The sequence below is a fragment of the Leuresthes tenuis genome, unplaced genomic scaffold, assembly GCF_036924035.1.
Source record: "Leuresthes tenuis unplaced genomic scaffold, fLeuTen1.0.hap1 SCAF_15, whole genome shotgun sequence".
Lineage (NCBI taxonomy): Eukaryota > Metazoa > Chordata > Actinopteri > Atheriniformes > Atherinopsidae > Leuresthes > Leuresthes tenuis.
The window spans coordinates 26,085,693-26,100,794 of record NW_027325369.1 but is presented as its reverse complement, the minus strand read 5'-3'; the positions used below and the strand labels follow the sequence as shown (position 1 = coordinate 26,100,794).

Here is a 15,102-nt window from a genome sequence, read left to right as displayed (position 1 = left end):
AACATGTAAGGTGCAATTTAAAACGTTTTTCCTGATTTGACTCTGTACACTTCCCTTTACACACAATTCTCAAAAAGTAATCTTTCATTTTCAGATCTGCTTCCACCTAGAGACTTGCAGTTCTCCGAGATCACCTCCCGAAGCTTCCGGGTCACCTGGACAGCCCCTGCTACCAGTGTTTTGTCTTACTTGGTGCGTTTCCGCAAGGCTGAAGACATCACTGGAGACTATATTTCCCTGGCAGTGCCTGGAGATACCACCACAGCTGTTCTTCCCCACCTTTATCCCGTCACCGCCTATGAAGTCAACGTCTATGCTCAGTATGAAAAAGGAGACAGTTTCCCTGTGACTGGTGAAGAAACCACTCTTGAAGGTAAGAAATTCACTTAGATTTGACATGACTTAGTTGAATATAGAGAAAATTTTGAATTTATTATATTTCCAACCCTTTCAGAGCAAGGGACTGTACAAAATCTACGAGTCACAGAGGAGACAACAAACAGTTTTAGGGTTTCATGGCAAGCTGCTCCAGGTTCGGTGATCAGGTACCACCTGTCCTATCTTCCACTAAGTGGCACAGGAGAAATACTGGAGGCCCAAACCATTGGAGCAGAGACTACCATAGTTCTCCAGGAGCTCTTCCCTATTACCACCTACCGTGTGTCTGTGTCTGCTGAGTATGCAACTGGCATAGGAGGCGAGATGCGGGTAGACGGTACCACTAAGGAAGGTAAGTCAAGAAACTATTTGTCATTAGGAAATTTTGTGAAAATTCTGTTTGATGAATATTAATTAGTTTTCTTAACTATTCTGGTTTACTTTTAGTACGTGGCTCTCCTCGTAACCTTCGTGTCTTTGATGAGACCATATCTACAATGAAGCTGGCATGGAAGGCCGCTCCAGGAAATGTCCTTCAGTACCGCATTGCCTTTAAACCTGCGGAGGGTGGTGAGAGGAAGGAGATATCCGTCAAGGGAGAATTCACCCAGGCTGTACTGAAGAACCTCAAACCAGCCACTGAATATGAGCTGTTTGTTACTGCACGCTATTCCACCGGTTTGGGTGATCCTCTTCTGGGTACAGGAACCACTTTAGAAGGTAAGGAGGAATGTCACATAGCTAAAGTCCAGATTGAATTCTTTGAAGTATGGTTGGTTTATTTCTGTGGTCAATGCTTTCTCACACATTGTGTCAATGAGCAAAAAATGCATTATGAAGGGATTTAGACATGACCAGTTTGCTATATACAGCTTTCCAATGCCATGCTTGGATTAAAATGGCATTTTTCTCTCTGTTTGATGTCACAAGAATGTAGCATCTGGGATTTATCACTGGTTACTACATCAGAATTACAAAGATGTGCTTTAACTTTGAGGTTGGTGAAGAGAAGAGAGAATATGGCTCTTGATGAAATTCCTTTGGCACAGACAGTCAGTTTGGGTAGGTTTGCCGCCCATGAAGGCAGTGAGATGGAAATGGGTGTGGAATGTTGTAAATTTCGAAAACGTATAGAATGGCTTGGAACAGACTTTGAGAGCCATATGCCAGCATGGTTATACCTGCCTGTCTGGGACTTGTGATTTACTGCTTTTCAACGGTTTGAATGATAAATTGGGGATATTTTTGTTATCAGTCCCATATAATGTTTTGCTTCATCTGTAAATAATCGCCGATTATTGGCTCTCAGTTTGACTTGTCTTACATAACTCAGCAATCAGCAGCTGCAGGCCAGCTGTAGACTATATTGTAGAACTCACCACAAAGGTCTCGTCTTCTGTTGATTTCAGACAGAGCAGAAAGATTGTTATAGTCACATCACAAGGAGGGAAGTCAAAGAGAGAGAAGAGAAGGGGTGAGGTCTGGGTGGTCAACAACAAAGTCTCCTTGTCTGGCAGAGGAGAATGCCACAGATTTTTTTTTTTTTTGTCTATCCCAACTTTGTCTTTAAAGCCAGTAAACTGTGTATAAAGAATTGTTCCAGCAAGGTACAAGGACATAACTTGACAAAGGAAGCCTGGACTAAATGGCCTATATTAGCCTCTGAATTTGGATATACAATAAAATCTCTTGCTTGGAATAAAAATGGATAACATACTTGTAGTAAGGTAGAGTGCATTGTTTGGGCCCAAGTGTCCAAGAAGGAGCAGAAGAAAGAACAGACTTGGATGGTTTCAATTATATGATCTTTCTTTGGGTGCTTAAAGATCAGATACTGACTTTGCAGTTGGAATGGAATGGAATTGTGTTTCATTCGTCTTTTAGTGCCAAGATGAAAAGCCCAGTAACTGTCTTTAATCATGCCCAAGCTTTGCTTTATCTAAATTAGACCCCTCTCTGAAATTAGTTTAGGCCCATGCACGTATGAAAGAAATTCTGTTGAATGTGATATATAAAGTGGAGTTTATGTTCTTTAATGTTGCATTTTTACATTGCTGACAGTGAAGTCTTTGTGCTGCATGTCTGAACTTAATTGGAATATACAACTGATCACAAAGTACTGTAAAAGTTGAATGAAATGGCTTCAATTCATTTTGTGTCCTGTAGAAACATACATATTTTCCTACAAAAATTAATGTTAACATTTTTGTTAGAGAAAGAACATATTCTTTCAGAGAGGTTTATTCTCTCCCCCCCCCCCCCCCCCCCCCCCCCCTGTTCCCACAATGGCCTGGTTTTGATTACAGAATCAAATCTGTGCTGTCATCTTCCACACACCCCCACAGGAAAAAGCTCAATCTCTGTACAGCTGTCATGACGCGAACATGCCACAACAATGACCTCATTGTTCTGAGTGCCACTCTTTTTGAATGACCCACTCTGTGGAGTCCTTGTAGGCAAGAACTGGAAGAGAGTGCCTTGCACAAAAGCCTCCCTTGTGGCTAACAGGGATGCTAGCCAACACAGAAGCCTCAACTCAGCAGGAGCACAGAGAAGGTGTCACAGGGAATGCTTGGATGAACATCCTAAATGTGAATATTACACAAACATGGGGAATTATTTATCTAAGAAGAAGGAGTTTTATTCAGAATGTGGAAGAAGTTACATAGGAGTACCTTGAAGGTTGTCTGTCTCGTCTCTGAGAAAACTGTTCATCTTCCTCGAGGGTGGGGCAAAGAACAGGCAGAGGCAGCGACAGAGGGGGAGGATGAGAGGAAAGAATGATACTTCAAAATGTGAACTGCAATGCCTCAGGGTTTCCTGGTGAATCAAAAGCTTATCCCATAATTATTAGGACCTATGTTCAACTCAAGGTGCAACAAGACTACCCACTTTGCAAAGTACTTAACTACTTGCATGACACCTCAAATGTTCTCACAAGTGACACAGGTTCTGTTTACTATCGCTTTGATTTCCTCCTAAATTGATGGCTTTGGCAGCTTTTACTCAGCACCAGGTGGTGTTATTCAGTTAGTGTGATTTCCAGATTGATTTCCTCCATCTCTCTAAAGGTCATTTGAGGTAAATGGCCATGGAGAGACAACCTTTGTTGCCAGAGGCTGAAGACGTCATTTTGTAGCTCATGTATATGTATTTGGGAATGAAGGAAAATAGGGTAAGGGACATTTGAAGTCAGGTGCTTGGGCTGAGTGATGTGTTTTATGGAGCAATTTTGAAGGGTTTTACAGAGGAAGAAAGATTGCGTAAGTAAGAGCTTAGCTGAATCACTCAACTAAATAAATAAGCATAGTTAGTACTACATAAAGACAGGTACAAAAAACAGTCTGTTTGGATATCGTGACATTGCTGGTAGAATGGTAGAGCTTCATGTTTCTTTTCATTGCCTGTTGGCATGATTGTTTTCACTCATTTAGTTTAGATGTCTTGGCTGAATATCTATGCCATCTGAAGTCTATGCCATCACATGCCCAACAAAGAATGATCTTTGTCTATTATGTGGTTTATTCGATACATTGGTGAGGCTTTCATGTGTATATGAGCTCTTTAATCTTATTCTGAAGTGCAGAGCGTTGCATAGAAGTGGCCATTTGACAACTACAGCTGTAAACAATTAAACAAGATGTTAACATATTTTTTGTAAACAAGCAAAACTGAAAAATGACAAATAATGAATGAATATTTACTGCTTGGCTGTGAAGCTTTTGCACGTCTGTGGACCATGTGTTTCATATGTGCGTGCCTTGGCTTTTGGAGTGGCCCCCTTCTCTGTACCTTGTCTGCAAGTACTGATAAAAAGTGAGCCGCTGTCTGCAGAAGTCATTATCTTGAGTTCTTTTCACCCCTTGGTTCACGCTTGGCTGGAAAAGTCAGTCAAGTTCATCCGCTTTTTTCTGCCTGGCAAAGATAAATCTTTTGATGGGATAATGTAAGTATTTGTACGTGACCCACACTGTTTTCATGGTTCTCCAAAACTTGGAACTCTTCATTAGTTTGTGGCCTTGGCAATTACTCCTGATCGGTGGCCTCTGCTCTCAAGGTGTAGATCCCTCGGCTTGGCAACCACCCCTGCTGCTGTTATATTTGGTCAGATCAATTTCCAGGAGTGGGTGGATTCTACGAAAGACTCATAAGGTGACAGACAGCATACAGTTGCTATCTTGTGACTTAAAATTATTTCAAGATCATCATGTATGTCATCTGTAAAAGATTAGTGCTGCATAAGCTTTTTCATAAAAAAGAATCTCATTTGATGAGATCTGATGAATTAGGTTTGAGTGAGACCACCCTGCTGCAAGGTTCTGCTATGTTGGTGATTAAATTGTCAGTAGCTACTGGCATGTAGGGTTTCAGGAGCTTGAATGAGGATCAGGATATCAGAGGTTGTGTGGGAGGCCATGTGCGGCAGCCCAAAGTCAAGTAGTGGATCCACCTCTTTATGACAACTAGACCATAGAGTCCACCTCAACGTGGGTATCCCTCTCAGCCAAGCATGTGCTGGCCAGTGGTCACGAAACACCACCACAAAATTCCCTCCTCTGCATTTCCTTGTCTTTCTTCCTTAACAAAGGTCCCCTTGGAAAAGTGAGTCTAGGATAGAGGAGAAGAGCGCAGCATCTGTAGCTGTAAAAAACACACTTTTGTGGATCTGGTTTCCTCTGTTTCAATGGAAAATTAAAGTGCTGCTGAGGATATATGAGGATATGTGATTTGTGATTAGTTTTGCAGAATTTTTTTTTCCAAGAGTCAAACAGATCCTAAGGGATTAAACCAGAGGCAAATGAGTGACTGTTCGTGGTTTATTGCTGGGGTTGTTCATTTTGTGTCTGGCTCATTTTCTCAAATGTCAATACATCTATACTGGGAATCAGCACCAGCTGGACAGAACCAATGTTGGGCTACCAACTCCTCCACCTTACAGCAGCTGTTACGCATTGAACTGAATCACAGCAAGAAAGTCCTGGGAAAAGTGTTTAGGTTAACAAAGTAAAATTGTGCTCTCCTTGCGTTTTTGTTTATATATTTATTATGCGCTGGCCGACCTATAACTTTGTGTTATATTTTTATTTTACCCACAGAGCTTGGTTCACCCAGAGACTTGGTGACCAAAGATGTCACTGACACCAGTTTTGGGGTATCTTGGACTGCTGCTCCGGGTAATGTTCGCCAGTACCGGATCAGGTGGAAGTCTCAGTTCAGTGATGAGGCTGGGGAAAAGACAATACAAGGGGACACCACCACTACAGTTCTCGAGGGTCTCACCCCAGAGACACGTTATCAGGTGTCTGTCTTTGCTGGCTATGGCCATGGAGAAGGACAGCCATTGGTTGGAGAGGAAACCACAGATGGTAAGTTATTCTAAATCTGTTTTTCTTGGTATATCTATATATGGTCTCTTTTATTTTCCCTTTTTTTCAATTTCTTAACATCTCTTCATTGACTGGATTACCTTACCTTACCTTACCACTATGTGTGGTACCACAAATCGATACCATGTGAAACACTTAATAATTTATGATTTTAAAATCCAAGAGTGAAAAGTGCTTTTCATACTGTAAAGGCATCTGAAGACTTAAAGTATACTGTGTCATGTTAAGCAATACATTTAAGAGCTCAACACTAATCTGAAATTGTTCAGCTAAAAGTACCATTTTGGGTTTCATGTAGAAGTAGGACCCCTTACTGTTCAGTTATTACTGCAGAGTTCAAAGATAATGTCATAGCTGCTGGGATTTGACTGAGCCATAAAGAATATGGCAACTTCACACACACATCTTAAAGGCTGTGGATGTATGTTATATATAAGTGTGGAGGTGATGTAATGTCCCAGACACCTGCACAGAGTTTTCATGGGAGATACAGAACGGATAGACACCGGCCTCTCCCTTCTTAGACTACACTCCTGCACGGATGAGAAAAGCACATTGAATGGAAACATTGCACCAGTCGGGAGGAATTTGTCCACCAGTTAGTGAAATGGAATGTGCTCAAGGAAAATAATTTCCAACCATCATTAGTGTTTATTGATTCTGGCAAACTAGAAAGGTGGTATAGACACCAAATTTGATAATGCGGCAGATTTGTCGACGTAACTCTTAACCTCAGTAACTCCTTCCTTTACTTTGCACCACTATCTGTTGCTTTCATCTTTTGTGCTTAACATAAATCACAAGTCTCTTTGGGTTGAGCCACAAGTGGCAGACTTGGATGTGTTGCTATTTTCCATTAATAAAAGTCCTTACTCTGAATATTTTCCATCTCTCATTTTGAAACTTGTTTTTTCAGTTCACACTTGCTTTCCTTGCTCTGAGAATAAAAAACGTTCTATCGACACACGATGGAAAAAAAGGACCCATGGGGTTTGCTAAAGACATCTAAATCTCATTCCCAACACTACTGACTAAACACGATCAATCATGTAAATTTGTGCCTCTTTGATATACACGTCTGGAAATTTGAAGTTTGTTAGTAGGTTTTATTCACACACATGTGGAAACTGAGCAGATTTTAGAATGAAAGGCTGCAAAGTAGTCAAGCATGTTACTGTTTACGTTACTTACCAGCAGGAAAGCTATGCTGCATGTAATTTCAAAGATATATTGGAAACATGGGTGGTTTAGTGCAAATTTAGCACAGATTCAAAACTGAACAAAGCCCAAAGTCTGCATTTTCACTCAAAGCATTCGTTCATCATTTCTCCTCTCTGACATTTGTTCTTATTTTTCTTTCTTTTCAGTCTCAGCCGCTGGCAGAGTAATTGTCGTTTCGGATGAGACAGAGAAGAGCATGAAAGTGACATGGCAACCAGCACCTGGAAATGTACTCAACTATCGTGTTACTTACAAACCGCACTCAGGAGGACGCCAGCTTGCAACCAAAGTACGAGGTGGCACAACCGTCACTGTGCTAAGACAGCTTACTCCCCTCACCACCTATGACATCACCGTTCTGCCAATCTACCGTGTTGGAGAAGGCAAAGCAAGACAAGGAGAAGGAAGAACATGTACGTTGACCTATCAGTCACCACACTGCAAATGTTGCCGGATTAAGAAACATTTTGACCATGACATGCGCAACCACATCCTCATCACAACCATAAATAACTCATGCAAACTGAGTATACAATGTTGCAGTAAACTTAGCTGTTATTTTTCTCCTTTGTCAGTCTGAGCATTTCTTTCCTCTCCAGTGTCACCTTACAAAGGTCCAAGAAATCTCCAGACTTCAGAGCCCACCAAAACCAGTTTCAGGGTAACCTGGGACCATGCTCCTGGTGATGTTAAGGGCTATAAAGTCTCTTTCCACCCTGTTGAGGATGATATCGACCTGAGAGAACTTCTGGTCAGTCCCTATGACAACACTGTGGTGCTGGAGGAGCTCAGGTGTGTTTTGAAGCTGTTTTCTCATTTCATTCTCATCGTTGCCTGAATTCTGTTGAATATACCCTAGTATGTGATGCAAAAAACCTTTTTGCTCTACAGAGCTGATACCAAATACACAGTGAATGTGTCTGGTATGTTTGAGGGAGGAGAGAGTATGCCACTGGCTGGAGAGGAGAATACCACTTACTCTGATGAGCCCGATTCTCCACCTATGGAGGCACCAAGTAAAGTTTTGTACCATAAAATTTGTCTTTATATGATTTCAGGTGTACAACATCATTGTAAGACAGGAGAAGAAAACATTAGGTTCAAATACTAACAAGAGCACAAATACCAGGAATGATTTTAGTCGTTCTGTTGCGGTCTGTCGTCACCTTTAAGGCAGAGTCTTCAGTATGTTATGTCTCTCAGCAGCAACAGTAAAACATTGCAGGCTGTATCACATACTAAAATTTTGCTTTGGAAAATACACTCTAAACCCATGCCCTATAAAAGATGAAGAGGCTCTCTAAATGCCTTTCCTCAAAGCTAATTGTCTCACACAGTAACAGATGTAATGGCAGTTCCATATGTCTGCCCTTTTCTTGCTTTTTTCTTTGTGTCACTTTGGGCTTCCACTTTTATTTCCAGTCCAAGTCCAGCCTGCGTAGATACGAGCCATGCACATATAATCTGTTTGCAGTTAAAAATGTTTTACTACTCAGTGAGTCAGAGCGTGGCAGGCATTAAGTGCAAGAGGAGGAAAAATGTTGTGTATGCTGGAAGGAACTATGAAGGTCAGTTTGACTGCTCGACTCTTAAATGGAGACACATTCAGATTCAGAGACACCTCAAAGCTCTGCAAGATAAAATGAAGAGGTGAGAGAAAATCAAACTTTCCATAGTTTTTTAAGCTTCCCCCTGTTTTCCCTAGTATTTGACTTAAAATATAGATAGGCACACATCTTTGCAGTTGGACACGATCACCAGTCACTAAATGGCTGCAGTGTATTAAAACAGGGACAATCACACTTTGCAAAGTAATTTTGTATTTACAGTTGAATTATAAATGTGTGACAACATTATGAGGAGGAGGCCTGCAGATGTAGTATGGACATTTTTGTTCATGTCTCCCCTCTTCTGGTCACAGTTGTGTCATCTCTTCCAGTGCCTGCTACTTGCATGTAAGTGATGTCATATGACATTTTCAAAAGGAGAGATCATGTCACCTCTAATCAGGCTTGACCATTTATTTGAGTAATCACAGTCTCAGACTTAAAGGAACTGCTAATATTGATTTATTTCTATTTGCCCGAGCAGAATATTCAGCTGATGTTCAGCTAGATTCAATATTTTTACTCAGGAAAAGTTGCTTTGGTGTAAGATTTCTTCTCGTTTTTGGACTGGCAGTCGTTATTTCTTTTAAAAATGTCCACTGCAAACACTGTTGCCTGCAAGGCGCAGTGTGTTGACAAGAGTCTTTTTAGTCTTTTGTAGAGCAGCATGCGGCAGCTTCAGCTGGCCTTAGTGTCCCGAAGGCCATCCGTGAAAGTTTGGCTGAACATTTTGTTAACATAGATTTGACAAGTACAAATTCAAACCACTGTTTGAGTTTGCATTCATGTAAACCAACTGTGAAATTTAACAACACACTTCCCCTCTCAGCCCACTTGCACAGTCTACACAGCAAGACTTTTCCTTTTGTAAGATTACAATATTAAAAGCATCCAACACATAATGTCGTCAGATGCTTTTAATAAATAAAGCACATTTAGTTCATTGAACGTATCGGCCTGTGGTTATATATTGCAGTCATTTCATTGATACATTCTTATTTATTCCTCACCCTAATCAAATATTGGTAATGAATAAATCTTACTTATGTTTTTTTTATGAATCTTTAAAATAACCATCTGTTGGAGAAAATGTATGTCAGCAGATATATTTTTGTTCCACTGTAGGTTTTTTTTGTGTAAGAAAAGCCAATCTGTAAATCAAATGTAACCTGTTTTCAGTTTCAGCAAGTGGCAGTTAGTGTAACATCTGCCTATCACCTCTGCACATCTGCAGCCCTCTTTTAGGTACAGAGGATCGGATGCCTCCCTTGTCATCATACAGGTGTTTGGAGGACAGGATATAAATATTACCTTGATGCTCTGAATGGCGCAGTAATCTCTCCAGCGGAGGCCTTTGATATGTCATGGGCCATTAAGTGCATATTTTCTTTAACCTCCTTTGGGATGTACTTGTGGATCCAGGATGAACAATTGAGAGGAATTACTGTCTCAGAATGCTGCAGAAAAGAAGATCATAAAAACATCTTGGAAATCAAAGTTTACATACAAATAATTCCCCGGAAAAAGATTTTTAAAAAGTTGCAGTCAGCATGCTATGTTGTGGAGATGTTATGATTGTTAAGTTTACTGAAAATCATTTCAATCTTTTGTTCAAACAGTGAACATCATAAACTGTTTTCCCTTCTTTCTTTACCTCTTCCATTTCCGTGAATACCTCTTTCATAATTATAGTTCACCTCAGACATTTTTTGTGCATTATTGCTGTATTACATCTGCCTTTAAATGTACATATCTGCTCCATCATAACATAAACTTCTGTGCTGTCAGATGTGATGTGTAAGACCACTGCACAAGCTGACATTGTGCTGCTGGTGGATGGCTCCTGGAGTATTGGACGTCTTAACTTCAAGACAATTCGGGCCTTCATCGGCCGCATGGTGGGGGTCTTTGACATTGGTCCTGATCGGGTCCAAATCGGTGCGTCTGACCAGAACAAGCAATGAAAAGCAAAGAAAGTTGTTCTGTTATTACTAATACAACAAAAAAGTCTTTGAGTTGGTCTAACAAAGACTTTGCGGTATATCCAGGGCTTGCCCAGTACAGTGGAGACCCAAAGACTGAATGGTATTTGAATGAACATCCAACCCGAGATTCACTCCTGAATGCTGTTGCTAACCTGCCCTATAAAGGAGGAAATACCATGACAGGTACTTTACATATGTCTGATTCTTCGTCATTCAGATGGTTTTGCAGTCGGAGGGATTAATGCACTGGAATTTATTCATTATAGGTCTGGCTTTGAACTACATCCTTCAGAACAATTTCAAAGAGAATGTTGGGATGAGACCCAACTCTCGTAAGATTGGTGTCTTGATCACTGATGGCAGATCACAGGACGATGTCATTGTCAACTCTCAGAACTTGCGTGATCAGGGCATTGAGCTCTACGCCATAGGTAAGCAAACATAATTTCAGTAAATTTTCATATATTTATTGTATGAATTAAATGTATACCACCGCTAATGGCCATAAACTGAATTGTTTTAGGTGTGAAAAACGCTGATGAGAATGAGTTGCGGTCCATTGCCTCTGATCCAGACGATATTCACATGTACAATGTGGCTGATTTCTCATTTCTATTGGACATTGTGGACAGTCTTACTGACAACCTCTGTAACAGTGTCAAGGGACCAGGTATGTATGACGTTACATCAGAGAATATATATACCTGGAGCTGATTAAACTTAACAACACACAGCACAACTAAGAGCTTCTTAGGAAGGATGCAACTTTGTAAAGTCTCAATACATACTATGCTATTTCCATGGTTCTGTTAGGACTATAGCTACAGAGGCATGCTATATTTTTCATCTGTTGCCAAACAATTTTTCCTACTAGACTTTCCAACTAGTTATATCAGTCCACATTTGTTACAGCATATGGCTAATTTTAAACGAGTGATTGTTAGTCAAAACAGTAAAGGTAAGATCTTGATAATGCAGAAAGTTTCATGTTTTTATGGTTAATCTAAATAGGAGGTGCTCCAGATTCGCCTACTGATCTGGTGACATCAGAGGTGACCCACCAGTCTTTCAGAGTTACCTGGATTGCTCCAGAAACCCCAGTGGAAAAGTACCGTGTGCAATACATGACTGTGTCAGGACGCCCACAGGAGGTATGCTAGCCAAAAGCTGCCACCACACACAAAAAAAATAAAAATCTCATTTGCCACTAATTCTAACAGACCCTGTCTCGGATACTACTGGGACACTCAGTCTTCTATATCCAGCCTCCTGATTTTGTTGGCCTCTGTTTTGGTGTCAAATTACATTACAATCTAATCCAGGGGAAGAGGGAAAAAAAGCACTACTATTACATTGTAGGAAGTGTTTGTTTTAGTCAAGTTCTCAAGGTTTTGATGAATGGTGAAGATTGCAGATTAGCTTTTATCACTGTTTATGTTTTGGGAAACTGGTTCATGGGGGGAGGTTTTTAACTTTATGGAGGAAAATTGTCAGATGACTTTCTGGTTTCAGCTGGATTCACATTTCTTGCTCCTTCACACTACTTTTGTAAATGTACATTTCTTTAAAAGTTTGTGTCTCATAAATGTGAGATTTGAACCAAATACATTGCAGAAAAAAAATCTAAACCCTTCCAGACTACATCAACAGCTTAGAACATCTGACTATGCACTCTATTCCACTGTAGGTGCTTGTGGATGGTACTGGGAACACCGTGGTTCTCCGTGGCCTCACCCCTCTGACAAAGTACCTGGTCAACGTCTACTCTTTGATGGGAGAGGACAGCAGCGAGCCCCTGAAAGGAACCGAGACCACACGTATGTCTTCTGTTTTTTTGGCTCAACCACCTTGAGCCACGTACCAACTGAAAAACATAGCCAAATTCATTTGGAAAGAGTTCTACAACAGAAAAGTGAAACTGAACAACCTCACTTGCATGAAATTTTACCAACTTTAATCCTGGCAAAACTTAATGCTTCATTTCAGAGTTTTCCTAAGTCTTTTATCAAGTGAGGTTGTTCAGTTTCAATTTTCTGTTAATTCACCGCATTCAATAAACTGTCAAGCTGAATGTCTACCAAAACTGTTGCTACAGAAAAGAAGCACAACCGATTCTTCATGCATTTAAGTCATTGTAGTATTAGATGCCTCTTCAATCTGGATGTGCAAGGCTTGGAAACCCTCAATTTACTGAAAGTATACATTTTTTCGTTTGTTTATTTTTAATAGAATTACAGCCAGAACGACTGCAGGAGGCTCCAGGGTAGAAGTGAAATAAAAAAATTATGTAAAATATGAGTATGTTGAAAATTGCATCCGTAAAAAACAGGAGCTTGATTAGAAATTCCAAATTAGTAGATTAATTAAAGATTGATGTGGTTGACAAAGAGTAAGAATTTTACTTTGAATATGCCTTTGAATATACCCCAAGTTTAATCAGAGTTTCTCTTTGAGCTGGCCACTGTCACTCAATTCCTATGGGTCAATTGCACAGATTTAACGCACTCAGTGACTGTGATTCCTGTGTGGTCTCCATCAATAAAATGTTCAAAGTAACATATATCATTGTCTGTTTATAAAACCATATGTGGCTCCGAAAAGATTGCAGTGGTAAATCTTAATTAAACACAAACTCAGAAGGAATTCAAATGAATAGATTTGCCTTTTTCTCTGCTTCTTTTTAGATGGTAGTTGCTGCTTTACTGGTGCTCTCTGGAATAGCAGAGATTTAATAGTGTTACATAAAAGTACATATAAAACAGCACTGTTTGTGCACCGTGAATGGCATGCAAAAATTAAACGTGCAGGAATGTATAGTATCTCTCATAGATGTTTATGCAGTTATCATCTGGGTTAGGTAATATCAATGGGTTAGAAGTGTGTAGGCACAGATAGATACATTCTTTAATAGAGTAGTAGTGAAAATCTGAGTTTCAGTGTGAGATTTATTGCTGCCTTTAACATCACTTCCTGGATTTCTAGTGCCTGTAAGTAGCGTGCGGAGTATGACGATTTATGATGCACAGACGACTTCCCTGCGAGTGAGATGGGAGAAAGTGCAGGGAGCCACCGGGTACCTGCTGCTTTACAACGCCATCAATGCCACCCAGCCTACCAGTGAACAGGAGGTAATACACATAAAGAAAACAACGAGCAAAAGATTGTAGCAAACATACCCCACAAATCACTAAACTCTAAAGACGGCTAAGTAGTTGAAACTGTTAGCATTTTTTGATTGAATACAGATGTCACATATTAAAATAACATTATACAAAGCCACCAGTATTTGTGTCACCATTCAGCCAACAACGAAAAAGGGAAATTACAAAGGAACATTGTTAGTCACAAAGGGGTGGATGAACTATGAGCTCACTCTGTCAAGGGAACATCATTATTTGCTCATGAAGTGTCGAACCCAGTGGGTTAAAACTAGATTCAGCGGCTTTAAGCTAATTTTTTTTAACTACTAACTGTTTTCCTGCACATGTCTGTGTATCTGAGGTGTGTCCGTCATCCGCTTCCCCTCTGACCTTGTTGTTGTTTGTTTGGTCTCCCTCCAGATTAGAGTGGGGGCAGATACAACTGATACCCAGCTGTTAAAGTTATTCCCCAACACAGCCTACGCAGTTTCCCTCTCTGCCCTTTATGAAGAATTGGCGAGTGAACCACTGATCAAGGACGGAGTCACCTGTATGTTGTGATTAATAAAATTTCAGTCATACAGCACAAATTTAAAGATGCTGATATAGGTTACTGGTGAAAGCTAATCAGCTGTTCTGCTGTAAACTCACCAGATGTATGTTGAAAGTAATTCTAACCATTATCCCTTTCTCAGTGCCCAGGCCTCCAGCGGGTGAACTGAGGGTTCGTGATGTCACCCACAGCACCATGGTGCTTTTCTGGGATGCTGCTACCGGTCCTGTTCGCAAGTACCTCATCACATACAAGCCTGAGGATGGAGATGCTAAAGAAGTGAGTTTGGTTCCAGACACGTTGAACTTTTCTTCCCAGTCATTACTAACAACAGACACGTATGGAAACCTGATTGTTGAGTAGTAGTAGGGTGTATAACACGTGGGTGAAAATGTTCTTGCAGTTCCCACATCTCCTGTTTGTCTCCAATGTGGTCCAAATAAAGGCATACAAGCAAAATGTTAGCTGTCTATGTTTTACCACTCCTATTCTCCTTTTGCATTACTTGTCTGTTAGAGCCATTTGGTTTAATAGTGACAAATTTATATATACACTTTTGACTGATGCTTTATTATATTGGCTTAGACCACATAATGAAGACTGCAGCTGGTTGTGTGGAAATGAGGGAACATTCTGGGGTCCAGTGAGAAGATTATGAAACTATCAGAACATGATTTTGAAGGGCTTAAGGTTGGTTATCATGGACAAGTACTTTATGGTTGCATACCCCCTTTTGGGAGTTCCTGGGCCAGAGCAACAAAATCTGTGGTTTGCGTTTTGCTACATCCTTAGTCGTAAATCAGGTGGAGGTGATCCTCAAAGCTCCCAGGG

The 15,102-nt window shown here is 40.5% G+C and overlaps 1 protein-coding gene across 4 annotated transcripts in view; it reads left to right on the top strand.

Moving 5' to 3' along the window:
- col12a1a (collagen, type XII, alpha 1a) overlaps positions 1 to 15,102 on the top strand; it is a 50,989-nt gene that overhangs the window by 7,884 nt on the left and 28,003 nt on the right. For 3 of the 4 annotated variants that reach the window (XM_072365551.1, XM_072365550.1, XM_072365552.1), the window contains exons 10-25: positions 95 to 373; positions 455 to 730; positions 826 to 1,098; positions 5,475 to 5,744; positions 7,133 to 7,399; positions 7,586 to 7,778; positions 7,878 to 8,002; positions 10,382 to 10,531; positions 10,642 to 10,761; positions 10,845 to 11,009; positions 11,102 to 11,248; positions 11,590 to 11,729; positions 12,266 to 12,395; positions 13,561 to 13,706; positions 14,139 to 14,268; positions 14,414 to 14,550. In XM_072365551.1, coding sequence (XP_072221652.1) covers positions 95 to 373; positions 455 to 730; positions 826 to 1,098; positions 5,475 to 5,744; positions 7,133 to 7,399; positions 7,586 to 7,778; positions 7,878 to 8,002; positions 10,382 to 10,531; positions 10,642 to 10,761; positions 10,845 to 11,009; positions 11,102 to 11,248; positions 11,590 to 11,729; positions 12,266 to 12,395; positions 13,561 to 13,706; positions 14,139 to 14,268; positions 14,414 to 14,550 — 2,948 coding nt within the window. The remainder of the gene's footprint in view (positions 1 to 94; positions 374 to 454; positions 731 to 825; positions 1,099 to 5,474; positions 5,745 to 7,132; positions 7,400 to 7,585; positions 7,779 to 7,877; positions 8,003 to 10,381; positions 10,532 to 10,641; positions 10,762 to 10,844; positions 11,010 to 11,101; positions 11,249 to 11,589; positions 11,730 to 12,265; positions 12,396 to 13,560; positions 13,707 to 14,138; positions 14,269 to 14,413; positions 14,551 to 15,102) is intronic. The other variant, XM_072365553.1, reaches the window with a different exon arrangement.